Below are 17,876 nucleotides of genomic sequence, written 5' to 3' on the forward strand. Positions count from 1 at the left end.
CGTTCAGAACCTGCATGGTTACCTCCTGCTGATGCACTTAATCTGGCACACTTTTAACCCATTTCCCACTCTCATGGTTCACCTTTAGGCTTTGAAGCTATTCGGAAGGCTGTAATACATCATCTGAGTAATGCTGGAACCACTGGCAGGGCAGTAATCCATAAGCTGAGCACCATGTTTTCACTGTAACACTGGATCTTGCAGCAAAAGATAACTAAGTGGCGCAGAGACATGCTGAGGAAGAGTCCATGTCAGCAGACTTGGCTCTTTCTTTAGGCCCTTCACAGATGAAGAAAAATATCCAAAAGCTTCATAACTTCTTTGATGGTGCTCAAAAGTTACCAACTTACTTATGATGCATACTTGAACACCAGAGGCTTTTTTGTCCTGACTTCTCCTAGACCTACTGCCAAAATTCCAGTTATCACTGGTCTCTAATGGATTTCTTCCAACTGTGTGCATCTCCTTCTGTCTTCTCCTTCATCCATCCTAGGCAAGGGAAAGATATTCATAAAATGGAACCCCCTTCTGAATAGACCAAAACTTCCTCCTCCTTGTGGAGCAGCTTGAGGCTAGCTTCTCCCGTTCCCAAAGAAGCCCCTGAGTTCCAGAGATTGAAGGAAACGTGGAGTATCCACTCCACAATCTTTCAACAGGTAGAGAGAATTCGTCCAGCGGGTAATCTTTTAATCTTGTTTATTTATCTAATGGGAGTGTCTTAGCCTCATGAGTGGTTACAATAGCTCTTATAGGTATACTTAGCTCCCACGGGCCACATTCTCCATGTGAATTCAGACATTTTTAACACCCCACATCCCCCTCCTTTCTTTACCAAACCATGACCCAGTTCTTCTTTCCCAAAGCTGACTTACAGGTAAAGTGAGCCCAAAATTGCTTTGCACCCCAATTTCCCAAAATGGCAGACCTGAGCTTAGCTTAAGGTCCACCCTCACCCTTTTAACTCCCCTAAAGCCAACCCACTAATAACCCTGCAGGATTGAAGCAGAATCCCACCTTTTCTAAGTTGGTTGGTTTTCCTAGTTGGAGGCAGAGGCTAATTTAGGTCTGTGAGACTGTCCTTCCTTCAAAAGAGGCAAGGGTTTTGGGTCCCCCTTGATATGCATCTGTTATAAAGGGTAAGAACTAAAGAGTATCAATGACATTGCTAAGAGAATCCTTTGATTAATGTCACTTGGTGTCCTCTTGTGGGGTGTGGGAGAATTGACAATGTGAATGTCCCTAACTACCTGGCAGTAACAGAGAATTCAACTCCAACACATTGATTCAAACCAAAAGCACAGGCTAGTTAATTTAAAGACTGACAATGTAAGACATTAACATTGTAACTTTTGCAAAATCCTGGTTGACTAATCATCTTAATTTTTCTTGATTAATTATATACTTTGAGTTTGACTTTCATACCCACCCCCTTGCTGGAGTTAGTGAAACTTGTTTTTTTAACAAACTGCAGTTTAAAAACCTGCAGCCTGGCTGCAGGAGTCCTGTAACATTCCACAAATCAACTCATTTTACCCTTTTAATGCGTGTGAGCAACTTTCATTTCAGATTACAGCACTGTGCAGCTGGGTCTAAAGTCTGTAAGGCAAATTCACAGCTGATAAACAATGTTGAATCTATAATAGAAAATGTAAAAATCTGTTCAGTTTTTACTTTCAAAATAGAAGTCCTAACCTGGTTTCCCAGGTATGTGCCTGAGCCTATTCGGCTAGTTCTTCTCTAATTGGGAGTGGAGGAACATTTCTGCATCTCACATTTGGAATTTGACATTTAGGCATATTGTGTAGTTTTTGTGTACTTTACAGCTGACATAAAAATGTAACATATGCCAATTTAACAGTAAAAAAACTTCAGATTTTAGGGAAAGTTAGGAACTATTTGGAGGGCCAAAATGGCAGAGAGATCAAAACTACCAGCTATTAAAGAGTACAAAAATAAACAAATTAGGTGAAGCATTGTAGACGAAGGCTTCTGTTGTGTCTCCATTATATTGCTAGGTTGTTTTTAGGTCTCGCCTAGCGTTGCAGCTCATGCGAGACATTTAGTTAAAGACGAGATTTGAGGAGGGGGCTCAAAGCCCCGCCCCTCATTTTCATTGGCTGGTGTCATTGTTTATGCTAAATGGTGGCCTGCCATTAAAAATGGGGGTTTGTAGTCGCTGCCCTTTCTCCTTTTCAGACGGCCTATCCGGACAGGCTCGTCTGCTTCACGGCTATCGTGAAGCAATTTCTTATCTTTATGGGGCCATGTGTTTCTAATTAGCGTGGAGGAGTGCACTGCCCCCGACCTCTCAAAGGAAATAAATCTTGGTTTTGTCAAGATTTTTTCCTTTGAGGGGTCAGGGCAGTGCGTGCCTCCACGCTAATTAGAAACACATGGCCCCCTCAAGATAAGAGATCGAAGAGGAAACCTAAATTCTTTTTGAACACTTCATCCGTTAAGTTGGTGCTCACGGCATGTGGCCTGTGTATGATCTCAGAGGTTGGCTTAGCTTTCGCTTCTGATACAGCTCAGACATCTCTCTGTTTCTCATAGTCTGAATGAGCCATGTGGAGTGGCTCTCCTCACCACCCTCTCCCTTCCCTCCTGTTTATTTGTGAGTCCCACTTTCCATTTCCATGAACACATCCATAACAAAGTGACGCATTGGGGACAGGATGATGCAGACAAATACAGCCTGTTTGCTTTGCTCTTTTTCTTCTGGGATTAAGTATCTCTGCATTCGGATGGTGCATGTTTTCAGCTTTGCCAAGGCTGAAGGTGACAATGGTCGTTCTTGAACCCTCAGTAACTCTGTGTGTTCAGACGTCGACATAATTCAGCACTCGGACCTTTCAAATCACAGACCCCACACCAGACACACTCTTTTAAACGTCTCCAGCTACCAGATGCTTGCACAGTTCAGTGCCTTAATGGACAACGAGTTTGTCTTATGTTCGAAATAGACCTCTTGTTCCATTTACTGCGACCCTTTCTCTTGTTCAGAATAGCCGCTCACGCTTCTTTAGCAAGCGAGCATTGATGTGATTCCTTCCCATAATCACTGCGCTGGCATTGAAAATTGGGTTACTTCCATACAGACGAACCTCAGCAAAGATAAAAATAGATTTGTCTGGACCTCAAAGGCCCTGATGTGCGCAGGGTATGATTAAACCAGACTGTTAGAGGTGATAAATGCGCCTCATGCTGCAGTCAAAGTGACACCAGTATCCAGAGTGCAAAAGGGAGGGCGTTGCCGCTGGACACAGCATTGTGCAGGCGGGGGGGGAGGCCAGCCACGGTCCCAGAGGAGGGCCGGACTATTAGCTAATGGCGGGTGAAGGGTGCCTTTGGACAGGTCTCTGCTGCAGGGTCGTGATGGAAGGGCAGTGCAGGGCACCAGAGGTGCTGACAGTAATAACTGAAGTGCATTCGAAATGATAACCGGCGCATTCATGCTTTCCTCAGGAGCCCTTCAGATCAGGGCATGTGTGAGCTTCGCCTGGGGTCAGTGGGAGCAGAATGTATCCACCCCCAGCTGAGATGGTGGCAGAGTCCCTTGGGTGGCAGGCTCGCTGTAAGGATGGCGGATCTTCTCCCAAGCTGTAGTTCACAAGCGCTTAATGAAGTTCCCTGTGGAACTTCGTCATTGTAATGTGCCTTCGGTCTCTTCGCGCCATTAGATTTCTGGTTCAGCTCCCAAATTTCAGCTGTCATTTGTACGTCTGAAGAGCTGCAGGGCCAGCTCTCTTTCACCCTCTGGGGTCTATAAAATGAAGGGTTCAGTTTCACAATACCACCAACGTAAGTGTCGAGATACCCTTTGTGGTTTGAGGTGCTAAAAGTTGACTTGGGTTTCTCTCATTACTTTGGAGGGCGCTGCACAGTCTGAACAGATTTGTAGAAGACAGTGCACAAACATACTGCCCCAAGCTCAGCCAGCTTCTCCATCCAAGAAAACGCACACCGGTTCACCAAGCAGAGCTGAGAGGGGGGTAATTAGTACTGAGTGAGCAGTACATGATTTTCCGCCTTAATCATGGTCGATTTTGGTAAGCAGTGATCAGTGGGCTCCAAGGAGAGCATTATGATGTGCCTGCAGAAGAGTAGCCAGTCTTTAAGAAGCATTTACAATGCAATAGGTCTCACATTGACATTATTTTGAGTTGTTGGCATTGTAAATGTTTTTTTCCCCTTTGTGAAGCATTAATCAAATGGCGTAATGCCAAATGGCAATAGCTGACTTTGTTGTCATGTCTGATCTATCGCATTGTTTTACATATTACAGTGTTTTTCTTTTGCTTTAATAAAAATGCCCGCTCCCTTTGCACATTACAATGCAGTAGATGCTCACAATACAGATTGTATTAAATTTAGAGCCCCCATAACAGTGAACATGCCCATTGTCACCCTACACCCCACTCCACACCAGTGGTGGTATTTAATCCTGTTACGCTGAAACTACGTACCCTGCAGCTCTCATCTGCACAGCACCATCCCCATTTACGAGATATGTTCAGTAAAGTACACTTGTTATGCAATGAAATAGGTGTTGCTTTTGGTATTGTAAATAACAACGTCTTTTAATTTGTTTAAAGGCATTGTCATTTACAATGCCAATAGCTCCAAAATTCGCAGTTGTGAGACCTATGCATTGTAAATGCTTGTTCTTTAAGCATTCTGTCTCCCACGAGCTTTGTACTGCAAAGTTCTATTTTCTTTGCATTAGCTCTGGGAAGTCAGTTGCTGCTGAGAGATGTTCCTGATATGTTGTCCCTCCAGCTATGGTGTTTTAACAATAACCTTCCTTTATACTACTAATGGAAGCATCATACTTTAACAGCTTCCCTCTTATATGTTCATATACTGAAAATGTGTCCTTAGATTGACTTGCCTTACTTTACAGCTGTACTTGTACTGAAATGAAATTGCCTCTTCTGTTTAATCTATATGAGTTATCAATGTCACCATGTCTCACATCACCCTCCTCTCTCCCTATTAGTCCATACGGAAACAGGGCTCTCGTTACCGAATACGATCCCAAAACCCCTCATTAAAATCCTTGTAGCTGCATAATTATTCTTACATTCAACTTACTGCAAAATGGGGCACCATAGACTTTTCAGATGCTCCCTTTCTCTTTGGGTACAGGGAGGATTAGGCACCCGCCAAGAGATGTGCCTCGGCCTGCTCTATTACTACCCAAGAGGTGATGTGTCTGGGTGCTTCAGCTATACTGATCTACAGCATGTGGTTGAGGTCCTAGGGAGAAAAGCAGCCAGGTAAGTCGATCATTGGTTGAGCTTGTGGTTCCATAACTGGCTGCTACGTTGGCCAGCATACCACAGAGCACGAGAACTGTGTTGATTCCAAGTCATATGTGGAACCTTGGTTTCCAGGTTCCATTAGGAATGTTATGTTTAGGGTCGTCCATTGAGCGCTGGGGATGGGGAGGGGAGATCATGACATGGCAGGCTTTCTGAATAAAGCTTCAACTGAAAAACAAACGTATGGTTTGACCAGGCTTTCTTTAAAATAGTTGGCGACGAGGATGGGGTGGGCTTTTTTTTCAATAAACTGCATTTCATAACTCTACATGTCAGCTCCTCTTTGTTTCACTCCAGCTTGCTAGAGAGTTGATTTCCCTCTTTTGAAGTGAACATTAAACTGTATTTTATTCCTGTAGTCCTTGATAGTCCTGTTTTCTCTCAGTGACCACGAGAAGACAGCATAATAAAGTTCCTTCTACCAATAAAATAAACCAAAGATGGGCACCTCCTTTACTTGTAATCAAGAGAGAGTTTGCCACATATATATGTGGAAATGCAAAGTGTGATGAATGTGAAATGTGTGAGGCCCCATCATGTACGCTCTGGTTATCTGTGTAGTTTCCAGCATTGTCCTACGATGATGTACTTCAGTTTAGAATTTTTTCCTAAATGAAAATATGACAGTTATTCTTAAAAAAGACACCAAGGGCCCTTTTACGGATATGGCACACTCCTTGTTTTCCCCATGGTGCAACTTTCAAAAGGTGCATCAGATGCAAGCAAGGAAAGTGCGCCATTTTAGAATGAATGCGCTGCCCCCCGGGCAGCCGCAAACTCACCCACGTTGGTAATACAGCAAGGATGCAGAGGCAAAGTGATTCCCTTGTTTGCATGGGACCACGCCCACATGCAAATGAGGGTACACCCTCTCATGATAGCACTGGTGCAACATGTGCTCCGGCGCTACCTGTATTACAGAAGGGGACGCTCAAGTGTCTGCTGCCCCTTCTATAATACCATTGTGCCCCGGGGTCGCCTAAAGCAAGTGCACACTCCAGTTGTGCCTGTGTAGCACAATGTATAATACAGACCCAGGTTTCGTGGACAATCTCAAGTCCACTATGAAAAAACATTAGGTCTTGGCCTATAAATTCATAAAAGAAAAATGACAGAGAAAAAGGAGGGGAAGAGACACTTTTACTAAAAATGGGAAAATAAGAAGGGGCAAAAGGCAGGGAAAAAATATTCCCAGGGTGGGAAATCAGAGAGCTAACAATTAAAAGTGGGGGGAAGTTAACCCAATAAAATACCAAAAGGACAATGCATGAAAATGGATGTATGTGATCTGGACTATATATAAAAAGCATTTAGTTGGTTGGAAAATATACAATGTGAAGGTTTCACCTAGATTCTGCAAGTCAATTTTAAATGCACAAATGGTCGTACTGGCTATTTCTAACAAAGGTGAACCTGCTTAGGGTGGCAATCCTGCCACACCTGCCTTTCTCTTGCACTATGCAGGCAAACAGATGTCATATCAATGGGGCTGACCAAGGTTTAAAAGCTGGACAACAACTGCAGCTTAATGTAAATCATGCATGTCAGTGAAACCACAACAGACACCAATAGTGTGTGTAAAAGGCTGCTTTAATGGAACAGGTCCTCGGTAACACTATTGTATTTCTGACAGTGCTTTACACACTGAACATCCCATGTTACTACTACGAATTTCATCACATCCAATCAACCCTTTCATCCAAGCTACACAGCCTCCCGCAATTAATTATACCTCACCATCCCCTTGAACCTCAACATTTGTCATTATACACCTGCTACTGCTATTTTAATTTCATCCTTATCTTCCCCCTTTTCCTGCTCCCTTAAACTCTAGTTCCTTTTTAGTTTGAAGCCTACCAGACAGTACAGCTGTCTGGTTTGCAGAGACATTTTGGGGACATTCAGAAAGCTTCCCTGTGAATGCATTCTGCCTGTTGCTTACCATTGTTTTGTGGTTTGTAACTCACATGTTCTGTCTCTCTATTTGCTGACTTCATTTTTTTAGGCGGTTAAGGGCGAGTTTTTCACTCCCAAGGTACAAAGCCTTTTCACACCAACTCCCCTTGTATTCTACCACAGGTGCTCCTTTCTGAAAAGAGGCCTAGACATCTTGTTCTTATCTTGTCACATATGCTGTGCATTCAAAGACAGGTCAGATGTCAGGAGGGAGTTTGGTGTTTACCTTTCGTTCTCTGACTTCAAAGTGAGAGATTTATGGGACAATTTGGCTGAAGACTGGGGGTAGAAAGATTTTTTTCTAGCACACACTTTTAAATGAACTGAGCAAGCATTTCAGAATATGGTAGAATTAGCAACGGACCAATGAAGCACATTTTTAGTTAATTCTGAAGTGTGCTGGAAACACATACTTTGATATGATCAAAAAAAATCAATACACTAGGTCATGCCTTTCCACACATTATTGTTTGTGCCCTGAATAGTTTTATCGGTAAAACTGTATGTCTGTACAAATGCATTGGCCACAGCACTATACTGTGCACAACGCCACACCACTGCACTCTGCTCCACTGCAATCTACTCCACTCTTCACCACTCCACTCTTCGCCACTGCATTCTATGCCGCTCTACTCTACTCTGGACCACTCTGCTCTGTGCTAATGCACTCTACGCCACTCTACTTTACACCACTACACTCTTCGTCCTGGCACTCTACATCACTTCAATCTTGGCCACTCCAATCTACTCTGCACAACCACGCTCTACTCTGCAGCACTGCACTCTACACCACTGCTCTCAATGTCAATACACTTTACGCCAATGCATTTTACTCTGTAACACTCAACTCTACACTCCTGCAACCTACGCCAAGCCACTGTACACCACTCTAATCTACTCTGCACCACTGCACATTATGCCACTGCACTCTACACCACTTTACTCTATGCCATTACACTGCATGCCACTTACTGTACACCACTGCTCTCTACCCTGCACCGCTGCACTCTACGTCACTTCTCCCTGCTCTGAAAAAATCTCCTCTATCCCACTTTCCTCCACTCTATGTCACTCTACTCTAAACCACTGCACTCTACACAAATGCACTCTATACAAATGCACTCTACATCACTGCACTCTACACCACTGTACTGTACTATGCACCACTGTACACTATGCCACTGTTCTCTACTCCACTTTTCTCTATGTCACCGTACACCACTGCACTCTACAACACTCTACTCTGCAACACTACACTCTCCACCACTGAACTCTCCGCCACTCTACTCTGCACTACTGCACTATATGCCAAGGCATTCTGCATCACTGCACTCTACATCACTCCACTCTATGCCACTGCACACTACAACACTGCACTCTACGCCACTGTACTTTACTATGCACCACTCTAATCTAAGTCACTACATTCTATGATGCTGCATTGTACGCCGCTGAATTCTATGCCGCTGCACTCTATGTTACTGCACTCTACGTCACTATAGTCTGCCACACTCAATGCGAATGCGCTCTACACCAGTCCACTCTACTCTATGCCACTGCACTCTGTGCCACCAGTCCACTCTACTCTATGCCACTGCACTCTGTGCCACTGCAATCAATGTCACTGCACTCTATGCCACTGCTCTTTACTCTCTACCACTGCACTCTACCGTCTGCACTCGATGCTACTCTACTCTACGCGACAGCTCTTTACACCAATGCCCTCTATGACACTCTAATCTGCAACATTGCTAGCTATGCCACTGAACTAAATGCCAGTCTACTCTTCACTACTTCAGTCTATGCCAGAGCAGTCATCCCTCCACTCTAGTGCGCACCACTTCACTCTATGCCACTGCCCTCTGCAGCACTCCACTGTACACCACAGCACTTTATGCCACTGCACTCTACACCACTATATTTTACTCAGCACTACTTTGTCACTCTACTCTGCGCTATTCTACACCACTGCACCCTGTGGCACTCTACACTGCACTCCACACCACTCTACTCTACTTTGTACCACTGCACTCTACTCCACTCCAGAACATTCCACGCCACTCTCCTCTACAGAAGTAACATTTAGCCATGCTGAGCAGAAGCTACCTTGGTGTACAACATGACTAAAATACATTGGCAAAGCCAAAAGCTCTTGCATCAACAAGATCTATTAACTTTGCCAATGCTTGTTCTCCTCTGTTCCTTATGAGACCACTGCTGCTCAAATCCGACTACTATCCTCCAACAGAGTTCACTCATCCGCTCGTTGTCTGTACAACTATATATTAGCTCCTATTCCACAAACCTGCCCAACAGCAGCAAAGCTGTTCATAAAAAAAAACCCTCATGCCCAGTCATAGTCCTAGAAAGCAAGTCTTTATTTGCAACAGCAATAATTGCCCACCAGGCTAAACACCAATCCTAAGTTCTGCTGTTGCAAGGAGGAAGATTCACCAAACTAACCAGCCCTCATAGGTGTACAGTAAAGGCAATAGAGGATGCTTTCACAGAGTGCAAGCCCTTAACCCCATCCCTAGCTCAACCCTCAGACATAACTACCCCATAGCCTCCTATCACATCATATTGGCCATATTCCCCGCTCGGAAAACCTAGGGCAAAGAAGGCTTACTCTCCTTAACTGACACCCATTGGGTGACATGGTATAACAACGCCAGATGACAGTATAATGTGTAAAATGGCTCTTTCTTGGAATAGGTCTGCACTAACAATAATCAAGGGCAACTCTTAACACCCTAGACCATCACACTTCACTACTTTAACCTCATCGCTGCTAAGGAGATTTTCCTGATGTGCTGCATCCTCAGAATTGGGTGTGGTCATGACGGAACGGTTCCGTCATGAGCACAGCTCAACCGATGCTCATGACGGAACCATTCCGTCATGAGCATCGAAGGGGTTAAAGCCCGTTCCTAGCAACCAATCCCATAAATTCCTTATTAGCGCATTGCAGCTCAAAAAACACTGCAGCTCCACCAGCTCTTCATATACACAGTTAAGTTAACCCTCCTGTCACCTATCCAACTTACTCCCAACCTACAACCAGGAGGAAAACCTGCTCCTACGTGGAATATTAGGCCCTGTTAAGAAACAGCATCTTTATATGCTCACGCTCTTTAGTTGCCTTCTCTCCCCTTAAACACAATGACATTTGACACACTTTTTATTTGCGTGCACACACAGGATAACATTTCGTGAACTCAGTTTGCTTTCAATACCCCTTCGTAAGCGCTAACTCTGTACAAGGACTAAATTCAGCACACACAATGCTGTTATTCGTTTTAAGCTGCTCAGCGACCGAACTATCACAATAGAATTAACAATAGCGGCCTGACTGGGGCTTCGGCATGGTTACATGGAGCATGTTATTATATATATGACATCAAGCCTTTGTTTATTCAGAGGAACATTTTGCTGGCACTGAGAGGTCGGTCCATGCCGGAATCCCATCTCAGATGATTCATGTCACCTCTTTCGAGGGAAGCTGTCTTGTTCTACACCAAGATGGGTAGCTTGCTGACACTTACCCAGAGATAAAGGGGATTTAGACCACCCAACAAGGATTTGGTAGATCCACACCTTAGACATGATATGTTAGAATGCTTTAGGTAGGTGTACACTATATTACAGTACTTGTATGCAAGCATATTGTTTCTGTAATCAGCAAAATAGTTGAATTGTTCATCTTCTTCACAATTCCCATAGTGTTAATCACATTGTTCACAAATAATTTACTCAAGAATCACAATCCTTCAATAAATATTGAAAACGCATTCTGGTATTTTCTTGTGTATCTCTTTGGGTATGCATAGGTGACTAGGTGAAAGGGTTCTAGATCTGTTACAATGATTTCCACAGTTTTACTTGAGAAAGTATAAGCTGTACAACACTGTCTAGGTTGTTTCTTGCCCTCACGTCTTACTATTTCTAGTCTCATGTTCACCATGTTCTAGCCTCACAATATTTTACCAAAAACTTCACAACTAGAATCAGTAATTCCAACAAATAGTGCTCATTCCCAAAGTTTGACAGGGTATGCACAATGTGGGTCCCTTGTTCACTTTGCCACTGGATTCAAGCTAGCTTGGCTGATGAGGGGTGTTACCCTGAAACCAGCCCCAGGATGCTTGTTTCCGGCCCGGGAAAGACTTAGCCTGGCAGTTCGGGCTGGACTGTTCCCAAGAGGCACAGGGTCAAGACTGATTTGCATACAGCTGGGTCTGAACTGGGGTTTGAAGTGAGCTAAAGAACAATGATGGCTTCAACCCAGATCTGTGACTGGGGGTGAGTGTCTGGAAAGTTTCAGCGCTCCGTCCATCATCTCCTTGTGTTTGCTTTGTTCATCGTAAGTTGGCAGGGTATGCCCACACGTGGGTCCCTTGCTCATTTTGCCACTGGATTTAAGCTAACCTGTCTGATGATGGGTACTACCCAGAAACCGGTCCCAGGATGCTTGTTTCCGTTCCAGGGAAGGCCTGGCTTGGCAGTTCGGGCTGGACTGTTCCTATGAGGCATAGGGTCAAGACTGATTTGCATATAGCTGGGTCTGAACTGGGGTGTCAGAGTGAGCTAAAGAACGATGATGGATTCAAAGCAGATCTGTGACTGGTGGTGAGTGTCTGAAAAGTTCCAGCGCTCCGTCCATCAACTCCTTGTATTTGCTTCATTCCCAAAAAAAGGCACATTTATGTCATTGTCTCAGAATAGGCCACATTTCTCAAACTTTTTTTCTTTGTTGCTGATCCTTGAAAACCTTGCAAAGCACAAACACCATCTTTCTGTTTGACTTCTTTTGTATCTTTCCTGTGACTGCCAGCTTAGCTGCATCCTACCACACTCTCCTCTGCACCAATTCGGTCCACACTATGGAAGAGTCTGCCCAATGCCTCACGATTACCCTAAATCCCCCTTCTTTACCATCAGCAACTATACCCATTCAATTGTACATGCTTGTTTTCTCTCAAGTGTGTTGCAAACTTGTCTGGACCACTTCTCTCCTATTACAACTCTGCTAAAGTCAGCAATACTGATCCAAACTCGTCCACCATACTCCCTACTACAACTGAATTCAATGCCTGCAAATCCAGACCTGTGTCTTATCTTCCTGTGGTCCCGCATGAAATTTTTGATGTCCGAAAAGCGGACACTGTGAAACTGTGGTAAGGACTACGAAGATTGTTAGAGCGGTTATACATGGGCGGCAGTTCTGGCACAGAAAGGTTATGCCTAAACGCGTTAAAAGACAAATAAGGGCGCGAAAACGGCTCGCAAAGATGGCGGCGCCCAGTACTGTATAATGCTATCCCAGCGCCGTATTGTAACTGAAAGAGCTGGCCGTGGGTGAGACATATAACGCGCCACAGTGGTGTCTGCTGGTAGTGTAAGCAGTGGTGTGAGCTTTCAATACACCGATTCATCGCGTGTCTGTTGTAGGCTGCGGATCAACGCTGGATGGACGTGGGGGCTTAAAGGATCGTTGGGCTATAAACTAGCTGGGCTACAGCGACGTCCTTACTGCGACGCCGCTGCTCAAAGCAATATCTAACCAACCTCACTGCAACACTGGCCCTGCAACCCCGTTCACGATTGCAATTGTTTTGGGTCACGATCACGCTGCAAAATGTATATGCTACAAGGGCGCGAAAACATGGCGGCAATCTTCACCTGACACAGCAAATGTGTGTAGCGCTCTGCCAAAGCACGACCATATGCTACACATGGAGCACCGCCGACGCATTGCATAATATACTGAACTGTGTTGTTGTATATTACCACTGAGGCACAAGACGTGGTTGAAATTCCAGACGTGCACGACCGACAAGCGGTGGCGGTCTTTTCGGGATACACGGACCATACATGTGGCGGGGGGAAAACGCTGCATAATTGTGTGGTAACACCTATGGAGTGCACATCCTAGTCATCACAGTAGCATATATTAAAGTTACACCCCACCCAGGCACCATCGTCACAATAACAGCCCCGGTGTGAAGAAACCTAACAATCAGGATTGCTAAACGTCTTCTAGGTATCGTCTACAGGAGACGAACGCAACAACAGATACTGCAGAGTCTGTGGGGCCCGTGACTCCGATCACTGCTCTGTACTTCAGTGCAACACCGTACGACACACCAGATATACCAAGATTGGGGTTCGGAAGTTGCCACAAACGCCACTGACACCACATTGTAAGAGGTGGTGTTCAGACAATATGGGGAAACCTGACAAGCAGCAGCCGAAACTTAATTTTGAGCAGCGACGTCCAACTAGGGGGTTACACCCACATTCGGATACTGAGGCTGAGTCAGAACGCACACCACCCAAAGGCATGGAGGCTATGCTAAAGGCAATACAGGACAGTCTGCAAGATATGCATGGCAAAATGGACCATTTAACGACACAAATGGACACCATGGCAGCGAAAGTAGATCGACATGGTGAACGCTTAGACGAAGCAGAGACCCGTATATCTGCAGTTGTAGATGAATCACGTACGAGCACCTCTAAGTGCACAGGCTTCGAAAAGATTCTGGAGGTGATAAGGTCTAAGTCTGAAGATTTGGAAGCGAGATCACGCCGCAACAACGTACGCATAGCGGGCGTACCGGAATCGACGAACATAGGCAACATGGAGACATATGTGGAGGAAATGTGCTTCGCCCTGTTTGGCAAAGAAAAACTGTCCCAAGTGTTCATTGTGGAAAGGGCACATAGAACATTGGCGCCAAGACCACCACCGGGTGCAACACCAAGACCTATAGTAGCGCGAATATTAAACTACTGAGACAGGGACGCAATATTACGAATGGCGCGGGAGCAGAAAGTTCTTCAATACCAAAACAACAAACTTGAATTCTATCCCGACTACACGCAAGCAGTCCAACAAGCTCGTAGGGAGTTCAATGGAGCAAAGGCGAAACTGCGAGAACTACAAGTGGAATACGCTATGTTTTACCCGGCAAGACTGAAAGTGTCCTGGGAAGGTAAATCCACACTGCTCACCACTCCTAAAGCGGCGAACGACTTCATAAAGAAAATTATAAATCATCGCAAAGACTGTCAACGTCAGCAGCAGGTCCATGATGAAGACTGATGTACAGTGGGATGTGTGTTCTGCCTTCAGTGTCAGTTGTGGTAAGAGGGTACTGATTAGGTAGCGCCAACCCCTTTCCCATATCTACCGGAAGGGCACGGACAGACCACCTGAGGGTAAGTCATGGCTGTATTTCGTTATTGACTGTCAGTACATGGGACAACCCTTCTACTGTGACGAGAGGGGTGTTTGTACTAGTTTATACACATTCCATGATATGGATCAAACACAGGTTAAGATACAACCGCAATGTTTAAAAATTTGACAAAATAAGGACATGCTGACCAGATACTCGAAAAAGAGCTGTAATAATATATGTAGCGAACAGTACCTGTCAAGAACAATGATACTCACCTACATCATAAGACAATGCTAAGTCTTAATGCTTGTTGCTCGATAATAGGGGGGTAGAGGTTGATGTTGTATAAATATATTGCGAATCTGCCAGAATTACAGACTGTTTCTACTCAATGCACCCAGGTACTTGTTTCATAATAGCGATACCTTGTACAATCTTTGTGGATAGGACAAGGAGGGATGGTCGCTGCAAATTTCTACTTTCCAAAAGAGACATACACCTCTTCATATGGTGTAAGGGGGCTACGTCAAGGTTAGCATGCTCATCGCAAAGGGTAAAATTGACCGCACCACACAATGTCGTTACTTCATTATAACTACCTGCCAGACACAGTTCTACTGCTTGGAGATAAAATCACGAACATGACCACTATTGAGAGCGTATGAGGACAATTTGGCCTACAACATAAGTGAACTCCATGTCCTGTGCTGTAAATGTATACTGCTGGAATATACACGGCAGGAGTTTAGTGGCTGTATAAGACATTATGTCCGTCCACATCCGCTAGCTCGGATGGTGATGTGCAGTCCAGGCGGACCCCCAAATGGGTGTTCCCCGACACAGTTTCAATGCAACTGGGAAGTTCATCGAGGGTATGGCATCAGCAGGATTGGGCTGCTGTTGTGGGGTGGGGGGGGGAAGGGGGGACTGTTACTGTTATTTATAGATCGGACTACTTAAGATGCATTGCTTACATCCACCGAGACACAAATATTATTATGTACACAAAAACCTACTGCAATATTACTATAATGTACCGTGGGCTCTCCTCTGTCTGGATGGAGAGAAGATTATACCTGTTTGTAGCACTTTTTATGGCTAGTACTGAACTTCCTAACCGAACGTTGAATGTCCTGTCATGAAACATTAGGGGTTACACAAACCCCCCAAAAAATCGTCACATTTTTGCTTGTTTAGACAGATGGCACATTGACATTGTCATGTTTCAAGAAACGCACGAAGCTTCACATTCGTCTGCACCGGTGGGGAGACGGTGGGCTGAATCAATGCACTGCTCTAAATATTCATCCTATGCTAGAGGAGTTACTATATTGGTTAAAAAAGGCACAAATTTCAGAGTAGACACAACGACAGACAATAATGGAAGATATGTGTTAGTGAAAGGCAAAATACGAGGGAGGCAGATAACACTGGTTAACACATACGGACCAAATATAGATGCACCAGAGTTCTTCCAGGACGTCTGGCAACATCTGAACTCTGGTCCTGATCAAATACTGCTATGGGGAGGCGATTTTAATGTTGCACTAGATGACACGTTTGACAGATCAGGGAACACAACAGAACACCACACACGTGCCAGAACCAAACTACTGGATATCATGCGAGACTTATCCCTGAAAGATATCTGGAGAATGCGTAACCCGGGGATCAGCGAAGCGACACATACTTCAGTATCACACGGAAGCTGGTCGAGAATAGATTACTGGTTGGGGTCAGAAGACATTTTATTATGGACACGCACAATAACACACATGCCCAAAACACTGTCGGACCACAGCCCCGTTAAACTCTCATTAAACATTCCGGATTATATACCACGGCCGTACAGTTGGCGATTTAATACCAGTGCTCTCACCGACCCCCTATATGTAGACACCATCGGAAAAGCGATTAAAGAATACTTCCAAATTAACTGCAGAAACCACGGAAGACGCTGGCCTCCTATGGGAAGCGTTCAAGGCAACAATACGGGGAGTTTGTATAAGCACGACCTCTGGCATCCTAAAAGACATCAGAGCACAAATCTCACGTTGCAAATCCTCACTCCGTGCCTTGGAACGTCAATATGAATTGACACCAACTCCAGCCATACTAAGTGACATTAGAAACACACTCACTGAACATCAAAAATTTGCAACAGACGAAATCAAGTATTTAAGTAAAAGACATGTGGCCAGATCATACGGGGAGGGCGGTCGACCAGGCAGAGCCCTAGCTACTAAAATATGCACTGGACACAAGCAACACATAATCACAAAGACTGTTGGGACGGACGGAGTAACACACACTGATCAGGCGGGCATATTGCAAAGCTTCGTGCACACAAACCAGGACTTATATACATCACGCCCAGTGGCTACACAACAAGAAACACTAAAATACCTAGATGATATAGCCATCGCTTGGTTGTCTGATAATCAGAGGCAGCATCTAGCCCAGCCATTAACGGTAGAGGAAGTAACAGATGTCATAAAATCACTACCAAACGGAAAAGCGCCAGGACCAGATGGATTCACGTGCGAATTCTACAAAGCATTCAGTGACTCACTATCGCCGTATCTGGTTGATATGTTTGGGGAGGCACTTGAAGCTCAGATACTTCCAGCTACACTGCGCGGAGCAATGATAATAGCATTACTGAAACCAGGTAAAGATCCTGACGCATGCAACTCCTATCGTCCTTTATCTCTGATAAATGTAGATTCAAAAATATTGGCTAAAGTCCTGGCCACTCGTCTGCAACCGCTAATGACCAGGATTCATCCCCTCTAGAAACACCACGCACAACACAAGAACGCTCTTTGCCACAGCGCACTACCTCACACCGACCACAAAAGCAGCAGCGATTATGTTAGACGCTGCGAAAGCCTTCGACTCCTTTGAATGGTCCTATTTGATAACGATTCTTCATAGAAAGGGCTTTCCTCGGATATTTATCCAATGGGTACAATTACTCTACACCCGACCACTAGCTAGGATTATAAGCTACGGTTATGTGTCAGAGACCATTAACATAGAAAGAGGGACGAGGCAGGGCTGCCCTCTATCCCCTCTGCTGTTCGCACTGGCACTTGAACCTCTGGCCTGTATAGTGAGACAGAAACACCACCACCTGGTAATTCAATTCCCAAACAGACCATTGCACATCTCACTATACGCAGATGACATGCTATTGTATGTCAAAGACCCAGCTATTAACCTAGATCCGCTCTTGAGAGTCTACATCAAATTTGGGGGGTTTTCAGGACTACAAATCAATTGGGACAAATCATCTATATTTCCACTGACTGACTCCACGCAACAACACATGACCGAATACCCGCTAGAATGGCAGACAGACCCTATAAGAAATCTGGGCATTTGGTTTCACCGTGATCCCGAGGTA

General features: G+C 44.8%; 1 protein-coding gene across 1 annotated transcript in view; it reads left to right on the plus strand.

The window, feature by feature from the left end:
* The window catches only part of LOC147703663 (putative DBH-like monooxygenase protein 2), a 301,023-nt gene that overhangs the window by 214,682 nt on the left and 68,465 nt on the right, over positions 1-17,876 (plus strand). The window contains exon 11 of the mRNA XM_086932002.1: positions 5,149-5,279. Within this exon, the coding sequence (XP_086788128.1) occupies positions 5,149-5,279 (131 nt within the window). The remainder of the gene's footprint in view (positions 1-5,148; positions 5,280-17,876) is intronic.

Source organism: Lissotriton vulgaris, chromosome 7 (genome assembly GCF_964263255.1).
Source record: "Lissotriton vulgaris chromosome 7, aLisVul1.2, whole genome shotgun sequence".
NCBI classification, from domain to species: domain Eukaryota; kingdom Metazoa; phylum Chordata; class Amphibia; order Caudata; family Salamandridae; genus Lissotriton; species Lissotriton vulgaris.